General features: G+C 38.5%; 1 protein-coding gene across 1 annotated transcript in view; it reads right to left on the reverse strand.

Moving 5' to 3' along the window:
- The window catches only part of ADAM12 (ADAM metallopeptidase domain 12), a 185,170-nt gene that overhangs the window by 147,619 nt on the left and 16,772 nt on the right, over positions 1-20,779 (reverse strand). The window contains exon 2 of the mRNA XM_074831520.1: positions 19,739-19,872. Coding sequence (XP_074687621.1) covers positions 19,739-19,872 — 134 coding nt within the window. The remainder of the gene's footprint in view (positions 1-19,738; positions 19,873-20,779) is intronic.

Genomic DNA, 20,779 nt, shown 5'->3' on the forward strand with positions numbered 1-20,779 from the left:
GTTACAAAGCCATCGAAGAGCAAAACCAAAAACCACAGTCAGCCCCTTCCCAGTATTTCCACGGTTCAGCTAACTAACACAGAAAGATATAATGAAAAATACAGTAGTAACTGTGTCCACTAAGAAGCAAACTGAGATGGCCACCCATTTCACAGAACTGAAAGTCAACTCACAATGCTTCAAGAAAGCCCATAAATTATTCTATCACTGAAAGAGGATTTCAGATGGTTTTTTGTCTCCCGTCAATACAAATCTGGCTAGGCTCAGTAAGTTATATTAAATGCACATGTATCTCCTTCAAGCCACATTTCATGCTCTCCAAACATCTTTCTCTAAATTAGATCCTTTCATATTCCTTGAAAAGCTCAGTTCTTAATTAGGAAAGAGTTCTGAATTTCCATTTTCATTAATTCATTTGATTTCAAGATTTTGAAGCCAGAGTAATTGCAACTAAATGAAACTTATTGAAAGGCAAAAAGATACAATCAGTTTCAGACAACAAGAAATTTAAGGATTTTTTTAATGCAAGTATAGGGTAAGTCTAAATGTTCTGGCTAACTGAATCCTTGACATTGCAACAATCTCCAGAGAAGCAATGATATATGTTTTGCTTCTCTGAATGAACTCGGAGGGTTGGCTAGATTATTGCTTAAATCACTTAATTATTTGGCTTAATTCATATGCTGTTCTTCACTTTCAGATCCCTCCCGCTCCCCTCCAATCACTCTGCTCCACTGCACCATGGCTGTGCCAAGATCTCTGAGCTCAGACTTCATTCTCTCTAAACATCTTTTCATATTATGTGGCTCAGATTAAATCTTCTTCGCTAATTTGTTATTGCAATCACAGATGTGCTTCTGGATTCAAGTTCCCTTTTGCATCACAAATACTGGAACGTAAACCAGAAGTGAGGAGTCGGTATCTAATTTCCACTCTTTCAAACTGTAATTTGTCTCTGATGATCTTCTGAAGATGACGAATAAATTATACAAAGACAGATAAAATATTAATATTTTTTAAACTAATGAAAGGGGAGATTTCACCCCAGTCTTGGGCTACTCAAGATAACTTGACAAACTTTCCAAAGCTGTACTTCCAAGACACATGAATCATTTTTATATCCTGGAATGTGCCCTAAGAGAAAGAAGGATCTGAAGATTTCCTAGTAAAGCAAATGATATTGCAAACCTGTGGGCAGCATCTCACATTTTTCTACTTAATTAGAAGGAGACTTTACTCACAGATACCCCATCTATACATTTACATTCTCATAGAAAATAAATGATACTAAGCAGTGTGGAAAGCTCGGAAAACTTATCTATGAAAGTACTCCCTAGGACAAAAACATATGTTTTATTCTGAATGATACCCAGAGATTTAAAGTATTAATGACCAGCATATTTCTCACCACAAAGGCAAAGACAAAACACAGATTAAAATGCCATTGCCAGTATTATATACAATAAAAAACTGTAAACAAAACGTATCTATAATTATAAAATACATTTTAAAAGATATCTAACTAGATTATAGAAGGCCAATATTAATCTAATTGCTCCTGCAGATATTTTGCTCAAGTATTTTCAATTGTTAACTGAGCTTATAGAAAATGTTTCATTTCTTATTACTCACAGGTTCCATAAGAACAAGCTATAAAATGGTATTTCTAGAACAAGCTCTGTCATGACGTATTAGATAAACTTGTGGGTCTAAAAAATAATGCCTGTATTGAGGTTATATAAATTGATATTAAAGCTCTGGCAAAGATTTGCTTTACACTAAATCATCTAGAAATAGCACACCCTTTCTCCTTTGAAGGGCATGAGGTAAATAACTGAAGAGGAGGTAAAAACAGATAATCAATTACTTCAGTTGGCTTCAGGGTTAGTTCTGAAATTTTCAGCCCCTTAGAGAAAAAGAAAAAATCAATATAGTGCAGTATTTTGAGATAACAAAGAAAGAAACATCTCAAAGGCATTTGCAACATGTGATAAAAGTATAAAGAAAAGGCCGCTGTCACCTTCAGCTGCTCTACCACAGCGTAAATGAACACAAATATTCCCATTTCTTTGCTGAACTGACTGCACAGGGTTAGAAAACTGAAAAATGAAAATTCTGCAGAAGGCTCGTAAAACGTTTCAATTACCCAACCTCAGCCTCATGGACCAATGCAGCAAAACAGAACAAGCAAGAATACTTTCCAGTTCAGCCAGTGGATGCTGGACTCAAATACCCACAGGGACTGTGGGAAAGTAGACCTGACAGTAGCTTTGAAATTATGGAAGAAATCAGCAGTCGTTCATGCAGCTAAAAGATGAGGAACAAGTGGAGTTATACGCTGCAAACTCTACTTTAATTGTGCTCTGTGTAACCTACCTCTTTCCAAGGTCTGCCTGTGCAAAACCCAGGCTACCAGAGCATCCCATCATGGGAGAAGACTGTCGATCTGCCTTTCTGGACAGCTTTCAGTTCCCTTTATGTTAACATATCATTCAAGCATGTATTTACAATGTTTCCCCCTCTTCTTGTCGCTCCATTATTTGTATGAGTCCTGCTCTGTTTTGCCTGCCTTCCCCAATATCAGAAGCCAGTGAATTAGCACAGGTAAGAGAGAATAATAAAGACTCCCTGAAACAAGTCTATTTTATGCAGTTTTGTGTGAACAAACACAGTAAATCTCTGACAACACACTGATTTAAATGTTGGTGATAGTCTCAAATTCTCTGTTTCTTATTTCAGTTTCACAGATTTCCCCCCCCCCCCCCCCCTTCGGAATTAAACCCCAATGGAGATTTAAATACAACAGTTTTCCCAGGGATGGGCTATGATACACAGAATATTTAGGTATTTGCACTAGATGAATTGTGTGCCATATGCTGTTGGTTTTCCATCAGCTTTGGAGATTTATAGTCTTCTGAGAGAAAATTCTCACTTTTAGTCACAGAGCAGCCTTCATTTTAGACCTAGAACTACAGACCAACTATCCTTTGTAGCAAAAAAAAAAAAAAAAAAAAAAAAAAAGATAAAATTAAAACAGAAAAATCATATTTTTCAGCTTAGCATTGGGAAGAGTTAGTAACCACAAAAGAGATATATTACTGAGAAACACTTACTGAAAAAATCTGTTGAACACCTGAAAATTTCTAACAATAGGCCAACCACAGCATTATCTGCCCCAAACACACCATGCTCTGCATCCCATCTACTTCCTTCTTAGCTACTGACACAAAACTGCAGAAAAGATATTGAAAGGGAAAAAAAAAAAAAAGACTCATAACCAGCTCTGGACTAAACATGTTTTCATTCAGATGATAGTTCAAAAAAAAAAAAAATTAAAAAAAAACCAACCCCAAACCCATTACCATGTCTCTGTTCACTGCTAATTAAAAATAAGACAGCTCTGCAACACAGCCCATGTGATCTACCGGGACTTTACAACCCTAATGTCCCAGAATGTGTTTTGAATTACTTCACGCTTATTGTAAACAGTTGAAATTGTCATCTCAGGATTTGGTCTATTTATGATGCACTGCAGTTAAATCCTCTCCTCCCTTCCCCCTTCTTGAAAATCTTTTGAAGCTTTGATGCTTCTCAGAGTAACAGATGACACAGATACGAGTCTGCTGCTGCCACCCAATATTGTTTATGGCATTATACTTCCAGAAAGCCATCGAAGGGCCTCTGGTGAAGCCTAATTATTTCTGTGTAACAAGTTTTCCATAAAATCCAGAAAGATATACAGAAGAGACTTCACCCAGCTTCCAAAAGATTAATCTCCCCATGCAAGTTTTGTTTACAGTATTTTATAGCACACGCTTTGGAAAGAGGCAATAAGGAAAGTGCTACTACAGGACACAGTCAACAGTTCACATGCACAGGGTGTTTTTTCATAACCTGTCTCAACAGAATGGCTTATCCATCTCTTTGTTGAACCTCCAAAATTCCTCAAAGAAAGGATTTCCTCAGGCTGTCTACTACTGTTTTCTAAAACCATCTTGCATGTTCATAAGAGCCTCTATCACTGCTGCAACCAAGCACCTATGAGGCAGAGATGTGCCACTATCTCCATTTACAGATGAACAACTACAGCACAGAGAAGCTAATTGATTTGTCCATGCTTATGTGGGAACTCTGCAGCACAACACAAAATTTAACAAGCCCTTCCAGAGCCAGAACTACTTCCTCCCTAAACCAAACCTCTTCAGGTTATAAATATCCCAACCTCCATGGCATCCTGATCCGCCTCTGTGATTTCAGTGTCTGTCCTTGAATTAATAATAAAATTTAAAAGAGGAAACAAAAGGGTCAACTTCTGCTAGGGCATTTTCTCTTCACCCAGTTGAGACAGGATTATATTTAATGTCTTAGTTGTCTATGTATTATTTAAAGTCTGGTTCTAAGTTGTGCAAAACTAATAATTAGAAAGAAGAGCTATGGGGCAACAAATTCTTCACCCTAGGCAAGAGGCTGAAGTGTTCTCTATGAAGTTTTAAGTATTTAAAAACTCAGAAAAACTCAAATCTTATTCTTTGAAATGTAGAGATGGTAAAAGTTTGCAAAGCAGGTTTTTATAAAGGAGAAAGAATAGTCTCCAATTTACATCAAATCATAGAAAATGTGGTTTATGGGACCCCAGAGATTCCTGCCCCATGTCAGGATCAATTATACCTCTCTCATTAGCAGCTGTTTCTCTGGCTTTTCTGAAAATCAAGTGCACTCTGAGAGACTTCAAAGCTTCCCTTCCTCACTATATGCATGTAAATACATCCTTTTCTCATTATCTTCATTACTGAGCTCTTACTTGCTGCCTTGTAAAGCCATTCTTCTTGTCCCTGCTAGATGGGGAGCATATCTAACAGTGACACAGAAACTAATTACTCCCTCGTACTTTCCTGCAGCCATTTACATACTGGAAGATTTATCATGTCTCCGCCCTGCTTCTTCCCCTCTAGACTGACAGTCCCAGCTCTTTGGTCCTCATCACGGGCCACAGTTTCAGACCTCCAACCATTCCCTGCACTCCTTCCCATGTTCTCCCCAGGTGACCTATCTCTCTCATTTATTTTAATGACTGTTCTCCTTCACGGTAATTATTCAGTGAGGATCTAGCATGAAACACGTACAGACTGCGGGGCTGCAGTCTCCTGTGAGATTCAGTACCTCAGTGGTCTGATCCACAGCCTCCCACCTATACATGAGTGCTCCAACCACTACATTATTAATGAACAGGTTTGCACACCACTCTTGCTCTTGAGCCATTCAACGCTCTTTTTTTTTTTTTTTTTTTCAGAAAACCCAAAAAGTCCAACCTTTCATTGAGGTATGAACCTAAACTACTGAATTACCACTCCTTTACAACCCTTAAAAAAAAAAAAAAAAAAGCCTTAATGCTGCACCGTGTTGCATATTTAAATGAAATTCAGCAACATGAGTGTATGAAACTTTGCTTGTTAAAACACGACACATTGCACCAGACTTCTGGTTTTTGTACTCCTGAGTCAAATAAGTTAGCAGAATGCAGAGGAAGGCTTCTGGAAAGGTTCATTAGTGTCTCTATAAATAGCAAGTGTTTGTCAGATATGGGTACCACTATGCTGTATCACAAAGTGTCAGCAAACACAGTATATTTAGAGCAGGACTTAGAAGCACAGGAGCAAGCCAGATTCTTCTGGCAGGTTTAAAAGCATATATAGACTTTTTGGAAATTTTCATTGAGGCTCATCAACATATAAATAGAGAATGGCTCTGCAGGGGTTCCCCCTACTGTCCTGATTTCCTGAGATGATGAGGGAAAGAGCTTTTTAGAGCTGTATCACAAAGCTTAAATGAGAAGTCTTGCTCCCCAAAAGACTGAAAAGTTTTAGAGAGGAACTCAGATGGACAACTTATCGAGGTGCACAAGAAAATAACATTTGAGGACTGAATAAATTGGTTACACTTAGAGAAAGAGTTAGGAAGAGCAAAGATGCCACGTGTGTACTCATTCCCTGAGGGACTCCTGAGCAACTGACTCTGAACTGCCTTACCTGAAGGATGCTGCATTATTCCCTCAGACAACAGTTATTTGCTTTTACATAGAGACTCTGTTTTTAAAGAAGCCTAAATGTCATGATACACTTGATAAAGAAGGTATATCAACTGCCCGCCCCCCCCCCCCCCCCCCCCAAACAACTCAATCAAATTTTGGTTTGCGAATCAAAATTCACAGATAAAAATACCTTGCACACACAAACTTTACCTTAGGCTAAACATGTGGGACAAGTTATTTCCTTTCCATATACGTGTGACGGTGACATTGCCTCAACAGACAAGATACAGCTCCCTAAAATTGAAGAAGTAAATTTGCACATTCCGAGAGATGCAGAGGAACGATTTTGTGGGATAGGTAAAGACAGCAATAAATTGCCATATGACTTTGTTTTATGCTGAATAAACTTCTCACTAGCTCATGGTAGACTGTCAGGTGCCAGACAGCACACCAAAAGAACAGATCATGAAAGCAATTTCACTGTGGGTCTTGAGGAGCTTCTGAAACTCTCACTGCTATGACAAGAAAATATACACATATAATATAAAAATATAGAATGTAAAAATGTAAAATGGCAGGGTGGTTGATGAAAAAACAAAGCATACTGCAGTATTTCCAAAGCATTTGACTTAATTGTGATGCCCAATGTAAGATTTCACATTCAGCTTAAGATAAAGATTTTGCTGAAAAAACAAACCAACATTGCCTTTGAAGACTTCAAGCAGAGACTGGACTCGGCTAAATTGCTTGGTAATGAAGGCTGTGAAGAATTTTTTGATATTTTTTTGAAAAAAACCAAATCAGTATCTCTTTGTTACCTGCCCCAAATTGTTAGAATTAGAGGAAATATTGTTCAGTTCCAACACACAATAATGGGGGAGCCCCACAAGACACTTATTTCATATACATCAGTCAAAATGTCCATACCAGCCAATCCTGCTGCAATTTTTAAGCTCTTTAATGATGACACAGATAATATCCACACTTTCAGTGACTGAATACTGGTTTTATTTCTTTCACAATACACTTTCTTTTTTCCCACTGCCTAGTCCTAAAATTAGAACAACTCTATCTACATATATGAAGTTCATGACATTGGCAAGTATGCTACAAGGACACACTGATAAGCTCTCTGCTTCTAAATGTAATTCCTTCCAAATAACATGTTCTAGAAAGCAGAAACATTGATAGGAATTTCACTGAATGGTATATATCTTCCCTCTCAACTACTTGATTTTATGATTAGATTTCCACACACAATTTTGCTGTGACCTTATTCAGTCATTTTTTCCTCACATATTGTTGTAAAAAATTTTCAAACCATGATTTAAGAGCTGAATCCTGAGACATGGTTGGAAACAGAGAATCTGTATGTATGTCCAGATATAGATGATATAGGTATAGATAGCAATATAGATATCACAGAATCACACAGAATCATCTAGGTTGGAAAAGACCTTGAAGATCATCCAGTCTAACCATTGACCTTACACTGACAGTTCCCAACTACAGCATATCCCTAAGCGCTAAGTCAACCTATACTCTTAAACACCTCCAGGGATGGGGACTCCACCATATATACCTACTATATCAATATAGATACAGATATACCAACTTGGAAATTCAGCAATGCAATGGGGAGGGCTCAGGAATCTCTTTTAAAGAAATGGCTCAAATCTAGCTGTCATTCTCACCATCACAAACACACAGATTTGGAGAAATTGCTAAATACTAATTCTGCGAAGGCTGAAATTAGAGTCGATTTCAGTTCTACACACAGAGATTTCTTTTTAAATTAGTTAATAAAAGATGGATGGAAGTGTGTTAAAACTAACTCAATTTTAAAAATAAATTGATGCTTGATGATTAAATTGCATATTTGAGAGCAGTAAAAATGTAAACATGAAAGAAAAAACACATAATATACTAAAATATTATTTCTCAAAATGTTCCTTAAAATAAAGTGTTTTGATGTCAATGTTAATCTCCCTCAGAGAAAGGTGATCATGCCAAACTTGGACTGATGTATATAGCTCATCATACACTATAAAAATCTCAATTAATGTTCTTCACAGTACTTACAAGCTGCTCTTAAATTGCCTCCAAGATTGTAACAGTGAAAATCCTTGTACACAGCTTTGCAAACACTTCTCCTCTTTAATTCTCTGAGAAGTAAAATCTTGAAAATATTTGTTCCCTTGTTCTGACAACACATGCGTGATTTATCCACACATGCGAGACATCCCTCTTTCCCCCAGAACAGCAAATCCTTGCTCCCTAAAAGTTGTACAGCAAGAGTATGAATACAAATAACACTTTTAATCTGAAAAGGTCATTACCAAAATCAAATTGATGTCCCATGGCTTGGATTAAACTTGATTCCCATTTTCTAGATGGAAAAGGGCAAGACAATAAAAGGGGAGATGTTTGACTGTACAAAGCAAACAATTTAGGTTTCCATCTTAAAAGAAACCCAACTGTTTCTATCCATATCTTAAATTTGCCCTCTGCGACTTGCCATGTTCCCAGGCTCTTGATGCTTGGTCTCCATAGAGTCGCGGTTTCCTTTCCTCTCTCCCTCCTATGGGGATCCTGGGAAACAACCACTTTGGTCTCGAGGGCTCCCACAGATCACAGTTTAAACCAGTCCAGCCCTATTCCCTTTTTTCTTTTATAATCAACACACCATGGCAGTAAGCAATTCTGCACTAAACTTGTAATGAAAAAAGGTCAATATTTTGAAATATCTTTTTGATGCAGTTGAAGCCTTTTACAACCAGAAATGTTAAAGTAATAAATAGAAACTCAATAAAGTATGAAATATAGTACTTTATGTTTAATTATGGGCATTTAAATTGATTTTAATTTCTCTCTGCAGGGAGTACTTTTAGGGTTTGGTTTTTTTTTTTTACATACGACACTCATTCACAGTAATTTACATGCCTCAATGTATCTCAATAGCTACTTCACTAACAAACATAACATGTCTTGGCAATAAAAGGTTAAAATTCACTTTGCCCTCTGACTATAACAGAAATACCTTTGCAAGCTAATGACTGTAACAGGCTGGTCTGTTCCCAAATAAACATTCTAGGGATTTCCTGAGGTGTTGTTTTGTTTTGTCTTTTCTTTTTTTTCCTCCATCTTTTTAATTGAGGGAAAAGAATTTGGAGGGCACAGCCAGCTTAGATGCTATTTCAGTCAAAAATGTGTATATGTTGTCTTTATATACACTTTTTAAACAGAAAAAATACATTTACACAGCTTCTGGATATTCATTTTATAGGAAAAAAAAAATCTTTAAAGCTTATCCAACTCATCTCCTTCTGCCAGCTTTCCTTGCCAACTCTTTCTTAGTAATGCCAGTAAATGCCAAAAAAAGTCTGCTTTAAACAATGTTTCTGTCTGTTGAAACCAAAAGAAAGGCCGTTTCTGTTGGAGATACTCAATTTAGGGATCCCACTTTTTCTTCTGCTGCTGAAAATGCACCCTGACCATGTCAGCGTAGGCAGAAGGGAGTGTGCAATGTTAAAACCAGTAATATGCTAGAAGTTGCTTTGAGGACGAAATTACACAGTTCCTCTTATTGGCTTTTCCCACAACAGATTCATTTCCAGAAACTCCCCTCTCCTTTGAAAAAGGCAGATTCAGTATCTGCCAAGGAAACGGTCCTTTTTGGGGCAGGGATACTATGGCTGTTTAGATTAACACATCTAAGAGCTTTTGTCTCATCATCACTTGCCAGGAGTTGAAGCAGACCTCCTTCAGCAGCATTTCTTTTTCAGTACAAGATGTACTTAATGGGAAAACATCTAGGGAAAGATGATGGAATGGGTGAAACTAAAGTAAATAATGTCATCTGAGAGACACCAGTGTAGGATTTCATCCAAAATTGCTGCCCGAAGGAGCCTGCCATCTCCAACACTCACACAAATGAAGTGTGCCGGAAAACAGCATCCACCAGTGTGCAAAAATGAGGCATCTCAATGAAGATCTGATCCTTCCCTAGCTAGGCAGCTGCTTTGACTAAAAACATTTGCTCCTGTGCCCATTTAAGTGGCCTCAAGTAACAAACACAATTCTTCTGAATATTAAAATTATCTGCAGGCTTCACTTCAAACACACAGTGTAAAATGCTGCTGCCTCAGAAGGCCAGGAATCACTCCAGACAGTGACAACTGGTTGGGAAGGGTTTGGCAGGTTCACACCAAAAAGACCGTTTTTGTGCAGGAATGCTGAAGCACTCCTTGAAGGATGCAGCCAGTGGAGAGAGAAGGAGCAAACAAGGAGATGAACCCTGCCAAGAAACCGCCCAGTAGCTCCTGGTGAAGGGAGATGGTCATAAGAGGAAGGGGGGACAAGTTCATCCAGAAGAACCAAAATAAAGTTGATCCTAAGGCAGGAGACACAGTAAGGGCAAAGGAATGAGGGCAGGACCTAGGAGCGCTCCATTTCCTGAGAGTGATTCAAACTTCAGAGGAAACAATGTATTAGCATCCTGGGACTTGAGGCAGAGGATGAAAAGGTCAGAGCTGGAGATCTAGATGTTGCTTAACGCATCCTGGTCCGCTGAGGAGCAATGAGAGGTGACAGGACCCCTCCTTGGATTCAGTGGCCCTGTCAAAGCAACCACATGTGTCTAACCGTTGTATCAGGGTGAACAAACACATTCTTCAGTGCAACCAGTATCACTAGCCGATTTATCGTTACACTGACCAGAAATACCACAAGCACATCCGTGCAGGACAGGGATGAGCTCAAGTCCAGTAAAATGCCTGCAGACTCTGGCACCACCCCCACCACACACACGTATCACACAAATGGAAATGCAGTGCACAAATTATCACCAAATGTATTTCGTCTCCAGTCTCACTAAGCTTCATCACTCCACCACGTCTACAATGCTGTAAATTGCAATCGTTTTGTTAAATTAAGCTTCAAAAGTTCAATTATACTTTAGAATTGTGTCCTTGAGGAAAGACAGTGCACAAAAGGGACACACAATTTCCTCAAGATAGAAATTGAGCACAAACTTTCTGCTATGATATCAAATTGATATAGATCATTTTTACCTCATCTACATAAGCTTTTCAAAAACAATTGGCAGACTTTTTGGCAAGTCATTTTATTTCTAGTAAAATAGCAACACTTTGAAATCCTTTTATTGTCAAGATATTACTACAGCATTTCACAAAGGCTTATTAAATCAATCCTAATTATTTTTTTCTTATCAAGCTTTAAACTGCATATAACCTCTATGATTTCTCGTTACAATTCTGAAAAATGAGAAATATTCCTATAGAAGAGATAAATCAACTGGGGTTTGAGTAAATCATATTGAAATAGAATTATAATTCAACAACAAAGGCATCGGGCTTGCTAACAATAGGACTCAGTGAATTGACCAGCTAAATTTACTTCTTCATCCCTAAAATATACACGGGATACAATTCAATTTACTATGCCTTCCTGAGATAAGGGTTTTCATCACTGCCTATGTCAGCAGGTCTTAGTTTCCATGGTCTTCCCCTGCTCAGAGGACTTCAGTCCTTGGAAAGGCCCCAAGTTCTTCTGCTGTTACCTGCAAGCCCTCAGAGGACTCCGTTCAGGATCTGAACACGCCATATACCAAGAGCATATGGTGGGGGAGACCCTGCTGTAGGAATTGCGCTACATTCAGTTTGACTCAAGGCAATCACAGTAAGAATTAAGAACAAGGGAGATTCTCCTTTTGCCTGTAAAAAATGATCACGTGTTCATAGCTGGAAAGAAAAGTATTATTTTAATCCAACACTGAAATTCATACCTTACGCTCGCAAGATCTGTTGCAAGAGTCATGAAATAGCCAAGTATAAGCTAAATTAATTCAATATGAAAATGCCTCAGTACAAGCACTTTACAAACCCAGCATAATGCTGCATAATTGCAAGAACCTAGTTTTAGATTTTAATACCACGTTAAAGGGTTGCTAGCATTAACTGCATCATTAAGATCAAAACATTTTTTTTCATTTTATTACGGAAAGTATGATCTGTTTGTTTGGGTTTTTTTTTTTAAATACCAGTCTGAAAACTCGTGTCAAAGAACATTGCTTCAGCCCCATCACCTTACAGAGGAACATATGAATGGATTCCTCAAGCTCAAATCTGAGACACTACCTCATAGCTGGTGGGTCCCAGGCAGCAAATGCAACAAAGCACTTCTGCAGAGTCCCGTTGTATACAATCGCTGGCAGAAGAAGGCCGGGTGGTACGGGGAGACAGAGCTTGCCCAAGACTATTATATCACTGGCCATCTTCACTGGCCAAGTATGACAAAATTCCTCCCAACAGCTCAGCGTGATACAAGCTCATGAAAGGGACATTCACCCTCTTGAGGGCTCCAAGACACTAAGGGGAGGGGAAGGGTGTCTGGTGGATGGTTAACAAAAAACTCTCAATTTTCTGTTTATTGAAATAGCAATCTCTTTCAATAATATCTGCTATTTATATTGTGCATAAACTATCGCACAGAACTTTACAAACTTAACACACTGTATCACTTAAGCTAAAAATGAAATGGACCGTTTTCTGGGATGAATCCCAATTGCTTAACACTTCCCAGTATGCCCAAACGTTTCAGGCAGGAAATGAATACTAGTATATCTAGTTGAAACTAGGGCACTGATTCAGTACAGACAGAGAAAAGAATTTCCCCTACTCAATCACCAACACAAAGTTTTTATTGGTGGTCCCAGCTCCAGGAATTTCTCAAGCCTGTAGCTGCTATGTAAGATCCAGCACGTCCCTAGAATCAGGATACACCTACCGACATTTCTAAAAACCTTCATAAATGAACTTTTCAGATTGATCTATTGGTTAAACACAGATACGGGGCTGGCTGAGAAGAAGGGAACATGCTTTCCTCCGTGAGGATCTCCTCTTGCACAAGATAGGTGAGAGGGATGGCTTTAAACTGCTTTTGCTCATGCAGTGAAGCAAGCCAGCCCTAGCATAGTCACAAAAATAAAACCGAGTACCAGAGGAGGTGATACACTCTTTTGCCTAATAGCTTCCATGCAAAAATTATGCAGTTTCTGAATTAAAGAAATGCAGAAGAGTTATTAAATAATAGAGCATAATTGAACTAATTAGCCCTCACAGTGGCCCTACAAGGCAGGGGCATAGGTATAATAAAAAGCAAAAGAAATAACAGATTGTTTACTAGGCTATTAAATTAATGACTACCAGGTTATTAATTAAAGGCTCAAGAAGCAGATCTCCCAGAGAATTTTATCGAGGATTAGTGCAGTTTCTCACACCGCTGAGGCTGTCTGTGCCAAGCTACATTCCCAGCTGATGACACAGCCTTAGCAGCAAGCACAGCTCTGCCTCTTATATTTGATACTCATGAGTCATAAAAATATGGAGAGGACTATAAATTCTGTTTATGCTTCTCTCTCTTAAGATATGTAAAACAACTATGTAAAAGAGCTATGAAAGCTGTCCTCTCAGTCTTCAAAGACTTGTTTAAGCAGCACTGTATGATTCCCCTTAATACAATTGTCTGGAAGTCTAAACTTTGGTAATTATTTCAAATGAAAAAGAACAGCAGGAGGCTCTGTTGAAGGGAATATAAACAATTATCACTTGCACGAAGGCTATGCCAGTTATGAAATAAACTTGAATGGGTTTGCTCTTGAAAACTCTGAGCACTAAATTAATTAGCTGACATAGCAGGCCTCTCAGCTGTACTCCATGCATCAAACCCTCTATTAGAGTCACACGAGAACACCAAGAGGTGCAGCAAAGAGGGGAAACGTGAACCAGCACAGAGATCTTGTTAAATTGGGGTCTTTCTAATGGGCGCACCAATAACTTCATAATAATACTGAAGCTGGTGTACATGCCATAACTCCGGATGATGGAGTGGACTATAATAGACTGTGCCTATTCTACCAGTTTGCAAGAGAAAGGCAGTAATGAAAGAGCATAAAAATAGGATCAAATGGGTAAGGCTCAGCCCTGCTTGGCAGCTTTGAATATGTACTTAAATCTTCAGCATTATTCCTGTGACTTTTTAACAAATTTAAAGTTATTTCTTGTTCTTTCCAGTATTTTTTTGTTTCAATGGCAAAACTACCTATTTCAGTAGGGATGAATTAGGGCCTTACAGTGAAGGCATGAAAAAAATGCAAAGAGGTGAAAAGAATCAGTGTAATATCCAATACATCTGATAAATCTGGAGAACCACAAAAATAACTAACAACTGTCAGAGCACATGATACTTTTACAGACAGTGGAGGATTTCACATTGAGATTCAAGTAATCAGTGTCCAGAATGACATACAGATAATCAAGATTCTGATGTTTGTTTATGAACGCAATCCATAACACAATACTTCACGAATGAGGCAGGCAGAAATGCAAAAGCTACTTCTTTGCAAGCTCAATGAGATGCAATGCATGCTAAGCAGTAAAAAATGGTAATCTTCTGCCACTTTACATGCAGAATCTTTTGAGCTGTGACAAGCATACACTTAAAAACCAGAAGAAATATGGTCTAAGTATATATTTATAGCTGGCCTTCATCTTTATCTTTGCATTTCATTGCTAGAGTTTATACTCAAAGTATAACATAACACCAAGAAAGAAAAAAAGAGTGTTGCTACAAGAAAAGGAACTCTGTCCTCTCATCTTTCTTGTCTCTTTTTTGAAAACACTTCTTTAAGATTTCAATTTGCAAACCTGATTTATACCAGCCCAGCCAAAGGAAGGAAGCTGATTCACACTTGCTCAGAATCTGGCCTTGAAAGCTTAAACATGGTGAAGCAGCTTTAATGTTCTCTGAATCCATCCACCCTTCCCCCAAGGGAACAAATTTCTGATTTATTTGGATTTAAAAGTCATCAAGGCTGGAGTCATAGCTGTTCTGAATCCAGGAACACTCTGCGGGTCTTCCTGGCCTCTCTGTCCACTATGGGCATCTTTCTTTTCCTTCACTTGCCTCTAAACCCAACAGCAACAGATCTGAATCTCCTGGTGTGTGGAAAGCCATCCAGCATCTGCCACTAAATGAGAGGTCTAACTCTCTGCAAGGTGAGGGAGAGGTTACTTTTCCAATATACTTTTTATATATTGAAGTCAGTGGCAGTACTTTAAGAGAATCAGGTGAGACTCACTGTGATTGAAGTGGATTAAGGGTCTAATCCATTGACAGGTATATTGTGTGCATCTACTTTCTCATAGTAAATTATTTTTAAGAAGTTACACACCAAAATTTGCTCATTGTCCTCTACACATCACCCAAATTTAATGTTAAAAAACAAATTCTCTGCAGCATTTAAAAGCAACCTGGACAGGCAACTCGGAAACTCAAAGCAGCCTAAAGCATTTCAGGATTTCAGGGCTTTCCAGCTTCTCATGTGGCTCTTCAGAAACTATGTTCAGCTCTATGCTGCCTGGCCACAGGTCTTTCAGTAACTGCCCAGGTTCAGCTACACTCAAAATTTGTTTTTATGAATGGTAATCATTGCCTGACTGGAGCATACACCTGTGTATGGAGCAGTTTGATATTGCATTCAGACAGATACTGAGATCAGAGTTACAAAAGTGTGTGCATAGGCATCAAAAGGCGCAAAGCATCACCCAGTAAGGAGAGCTGCACCTAACTTGCTCATATGCTTTTAGAAACTTCAGAGGATTAAATCTTTCAAAGCACTTGACCAGTCTCATGATTATATTTGAGTCCTTGCAGCTGCCAGCAACAGCATTATAGATCCTGCACAGCCAAGGCTGGAGAAAAACCCCACACCTGAGTGACAGGTGCCACAACCTGAGGACTATGTGTACTTGCATAATTGATCTTATCATATATGCACAAAACGCTTTCAATTTCCCAGAAACTTAATGCATTTTAATATCTGGACTAAACCCTGGATACAAAGCCAACTTCATTAATGAGTGTGTCACTCTGGGAGAATGGATGTCAGCTCAGGGCAATGCCACACTGGGATCCCCCACCAGCATTACACTATTTCACGTCTGCCCTGGATGGTCTCTGGCAGGCAGCGTTCCCCCACAGTTACAACCTTTTAAGCACAGAAATGGAGCCAAGAAACCCTTAATGCCCATGTGAAAAGCTTCCTGCCTAGCACTTGTCTCTCCAAGAGAAGGCACGTGCTTCAGGCCTCAGTCTAACACAACCAATATTACCTGACCTACAGCTCCTGTGATGCAGGGATCTGGCACACATTAACTAGTGTGTGTCCCTAACAGGGTGTGAGGATAAATGCTGAAGCCAAACAGATGGTCTTCTAAAAATCTTCCCTAAAGTGTTCTGTGTACTAAAACATCACTTACCCAACTCTCATCAAACTTGGCTTGATTTGTAAGTCTCAAGCCAAGTTTGAAGAAAAATATTCAGCTGGAAACATGAAGGGAAAAGAGTCTTTTTCCTGCACTTGAATAATATAAAAATGAAACAATTTTGTTCAAACCTTAGAAAAATTTAAGAAAAATAGAACCCAACCCTCCTGGGTTTAAACCAAGCACTGGGAAAAAAAAAAAAAAAAAAATCGACACCGAATGCAAAGTGATGAAGAAATGAAAAAGAGAAGTGGAAGGAGAACTGGAGCTATAACGTATAATGACCTATCAACACATTCTATAATGCGCACAGAATTTCAGCGAAGACGGAAATCACATCTGCAGTGAATATGGGCCGCTATTGTTTGAAAGCACAGAGCAACGTTGCACAACATTTCAGGGTCCTGATTTTGCTGTCACACGCCCACAAATACAGTTACTCATCAGTAGTCCTGACTAGCAACAACTGGGTACTCAAAATAGTAGCCGCTAATTTTAGCGGCATGTTCAGGATTAGCAACAGGATATTATATCCAGTTAATAAAAGAATGTAACTGGGCACCATTAAAATATTCCAACTGAAAATGATCTAAATTTTCTGAATTCAGCAAGCGATGCCAGGAGATATGTTAACAACCACTAACTAGATGAACAGCATCGTACAGTTGCAAAAACATACATGCATTTCCATAGTAACTTCTCTTAAGTATAAATATTTTATTTTTTAAATGTGCTTCCCTATATAAAGTGTTTGCATGAGCGTATGCATCTTTTTAAACAAGGAAGAAGCAATAGCATTTCTGAAATACTACTACCACAATGAGATCCTGGTCTTGGTCTCTCATAGCTTTGACTTAGGGTGGCAAGGGCAAGGAGAAAATCCATCCGCCCAGTAAATGATAGGTTCTCTCCAAAACAAAACACTAAATTGATACTTAGGGAAACCAAAATTCTTTAAATATAATTTGATTACATGTCTGATTTTAAAATTGGATCTTTCCTACCATTAATTTGAACTGTCATTCTTAGGAATCATTAGATGTCCTTGAAAAAGTACTCCCTAACTGTATTAAAGTAAAACCAGGTTATAGCTATATAACTTTTTTATTTTTTTCTTTTCAGTAAATGTAATTTTATTCCTGCTGGTGAGCAGGTCTGTGTGTTTGTGTGATTAAACAGTGTGACTGATTTCAGCTTTTTTGCTTCTGCTCTGCACAGTGTACAGATGCACACAGTGGCACAGACAGCCCTCAACGAGAAAGTCATTAGCTTAATAATAATTCCTGACAGATTCTGAATGAGATATTCCAACAGATATTGCAGTGACTCCTGGGGTAAATAAAAGGACAGTTTTATCTTCAAGATGGGAAAGAAAGAGTATGCTGCACTAAATGACTAGTGTGGTTTCTCGGGGACTAATTGTTAAGCAAGGAGTATTTACGATCAAAGGACTGGAGAATGGGACTATCATTGTGAGGCAATTATCTATACACAAATAACTTTAATACTTTGTCATTTTTATAACCACTACATTATTTATTTTACTATATATTCTATTGCAACACCATTCCCCTAGTTACAAGTACACAGTACTTCATACTTTTTTTTACTTCATATAAAATGAAAATAAAACCGAGGAACACTTTGAAATGTGTTGAAGAACAATAGGTCCTATTTAACCATCAAATACAACAGTATTTAACTTTTGTGCTTTTGATCAATATTTATGTGACAAGCTATTCGTTACTCTTCTCCTCTACCAGTTTAATGCTGTTGTTCTTCCCACAGCCTGTTCTGTACTTTTGTGTATTTAATTTATAACAGTTTCCATGGAAAAGAAGTATTCAAAGAAAAAAAGTGCTGATACAGCATGAGGATCTTTCTACCAAACCACAAATCTTTTCTAATGTTCATCTTAAACTGAAAGCAATTCTGGGAAACAAATTAATGATATAAATCACATTATCATTACTCACATAAAGATACTCTGTTGTAACTCTTTCAGAAAGCTACAGTGAGTAGCTAAAAGAACTCTATATGGAGAATGCCTGTTTCTAATTAAACGATCTAAAAATAGAGTTGCACATACATCTAGGACCAAGCCATCTGTGTTATCTCTCTAAGATAAGCCATTATACACCCACAATGATATCCCTTTCATCACTGCAGATATTCAAAACTAGGACTGGCCCTCTTTCCCATTTAGGAAGGGAAAAAGAAAAAGGAAACAAAATTTTAATCCAGACAAGATTTTTTTTGAAAGTCAGATCCCTTGTTTTGAAATCTCCTTTCACACCTAGTTCTGTCAGTCAGCAGCATGATTCAAAACACTGTGTCCCGCAAATGGTGGCAGTAGTCAAACAGGATTTCTCCCTGAAACACTTTCCCAATGTAATAAAGCAAGCTGTTCCTAATGGGCTGTCTGGGCTGTTTGCATTGCTTGTGTGTGATGGTTTTTGCTTGCTTTTTTTCCCTTTTTTTTTTTTTTTTTTACCTATTTAAAAAGTTAACTTTTTTCTCCTCATTCTGACAATTAAAAGTACAATATAAAAAGTAACCTGGAACAATACTGGATCTCAGTTAAAAAGGTTGGGTAAGAGATTCCCATGACATCTTCGGTGATAATAAACAACAACAACAACAACCCGTCTTCATACTTCAAGCAGGAGACCAAGGAGACAGAAAACAGCCCTTTTCTCCTAAAAACAGCTACCCATATTATCTGCCAACGTCTGAGGGATAAAAAGGAGGAAGACTTATCAGGACCTGTCAAGAGGGGGAAACAATTCCTCCTTAGTCAGAGCCAGTGACAGATTATGCCCTTGTTAGGCAAAGGGAAAGCAGAATGTGAAGGGAGACTCGCCCTCAATTCCCTCTGCAATACGTGGGATGGCATTTGGGGCCCATCTCCCATGATGGGCTCCAGGTAGTGCCTCAGGCTGCAGTCAACAAAGCAACATTATTTACACTTTTCCTTCAAGTTCTTGCTGTCAGACTGTATTTCATCAAACAAACGTGTTTGTTGTATTTGCCCCTCCCTCAGTTTTTGGGGTTGTTCTGCTGTTGTATGATACAACCTCAAGCAATGTGTGTTAACCTTGTTAAAGAAATTATTTAACTTCAAGCTTCCATTTCTGCCATCAGAAATAAGATTGCCACTTTACAGTAAAAATGTATTAATTTCAGCCAAAGACATTACCCATTTTCTTAAATTAGGTAAGTAACAATTTTAGTCAGCGGTCTACAAAAATATAAAAAAATACTAGTATAACAGATATGATGAAGTAAGTGCATTTACTTTTCCCTAAAACATTTCAATTGTTATACACCTTGGAATAAAATAATTGACAAAATGAAGACTAACCTTTGAATAAATGCCATTTACTGGTCTCCACTGTTCTCCATTCAAAAGGAAGGGAATTGTTATCTCATAATCTTTTGACTGGTCCTTTGGCATCTGCTGTCTCGAGGACTCCAACTTGCTGTCCACATTCTCACCTAGGGACAGGGAGAAGCACTTCATGTTAGTCGGGAACAGCATCTGACAACATGAACCTTGTTATTTAAGGGACCTGGCAGCATATTTGAAAAGGAGGTAATTCAGGATTAAATATTAAAACATTATGGGGTCATACTGTCAGTGTCAAAACTTACACAAATTTTGAAGATAGCTGGGGTTCCGGGAGGGAAGTGTCAAGGTTGATTAGATGGTGAACTTCTGTAGCAGTAGAAGACAAAGACTACACATACGGACTAGAGATACCAGGATGCAAAGATAAGGAGTTGGGATGCAAGACTTAAGTAAAAAATTTGGAGAGATTTTGGCACCACTATTTAAAGTATTACATTAATCATAGATTCATAGAACAGTCTGAGTTGGAAGGGACCTTAAAGATCATCTAGTCCCAACCCCCCTGCCACGGGCAGGGACACCTTCCACTAGCCCAGGTTGCCCAAAGCCCCGTCCAACCTGGCCTTGAACCCTTCCAGGGAGGGGGCAGCCACAGCTTCTCTGGGCAACCTGTGCCAGTGTCTCACCACCCTCACAGGGAAGGATTTCTTCCTTACATCTAATCTAAGTCTACCCTCTTTCAGTTTAAAACCATTACCCCTCATCCTATCAGGACATGCCATTGTAACCATCATAACTAGAGTTTGGATTTTTTCTCCATTGAAGGTGATAGCAGGGGGAATGCAGTAGGTCACTGTCTTTTCAGTGTCATCATTAAGAGGATAAGAAAGCTGCAGGGATTTAAAAGAGGCAAGATTTTATCAGGACTATTTTCCCATAATTAAGGTAAGAAATTAGCCCCAATCCCTGTTCTCCCATCTCGCTTCCCAGATGCAGTCACACTGGATCAGATTCAAAGCAGAAGTGGTGGTAGGAGGGGGGACAGTGCCCCAG

The sequence above is a fragment of the Strix aluco genome, chromosome 7, assembly GCF_031877795.1.
Source record: "Strix aluco isolate bStrAlu1 chromosome 7, bStrAlu1.hap1, whole genome shotgun sequence".
Lineage (NCBI taxonomy): Eukaryota > Metazoa > Chordata > Aves > Strigiformes > Strigidae > Strix > Strix aluco.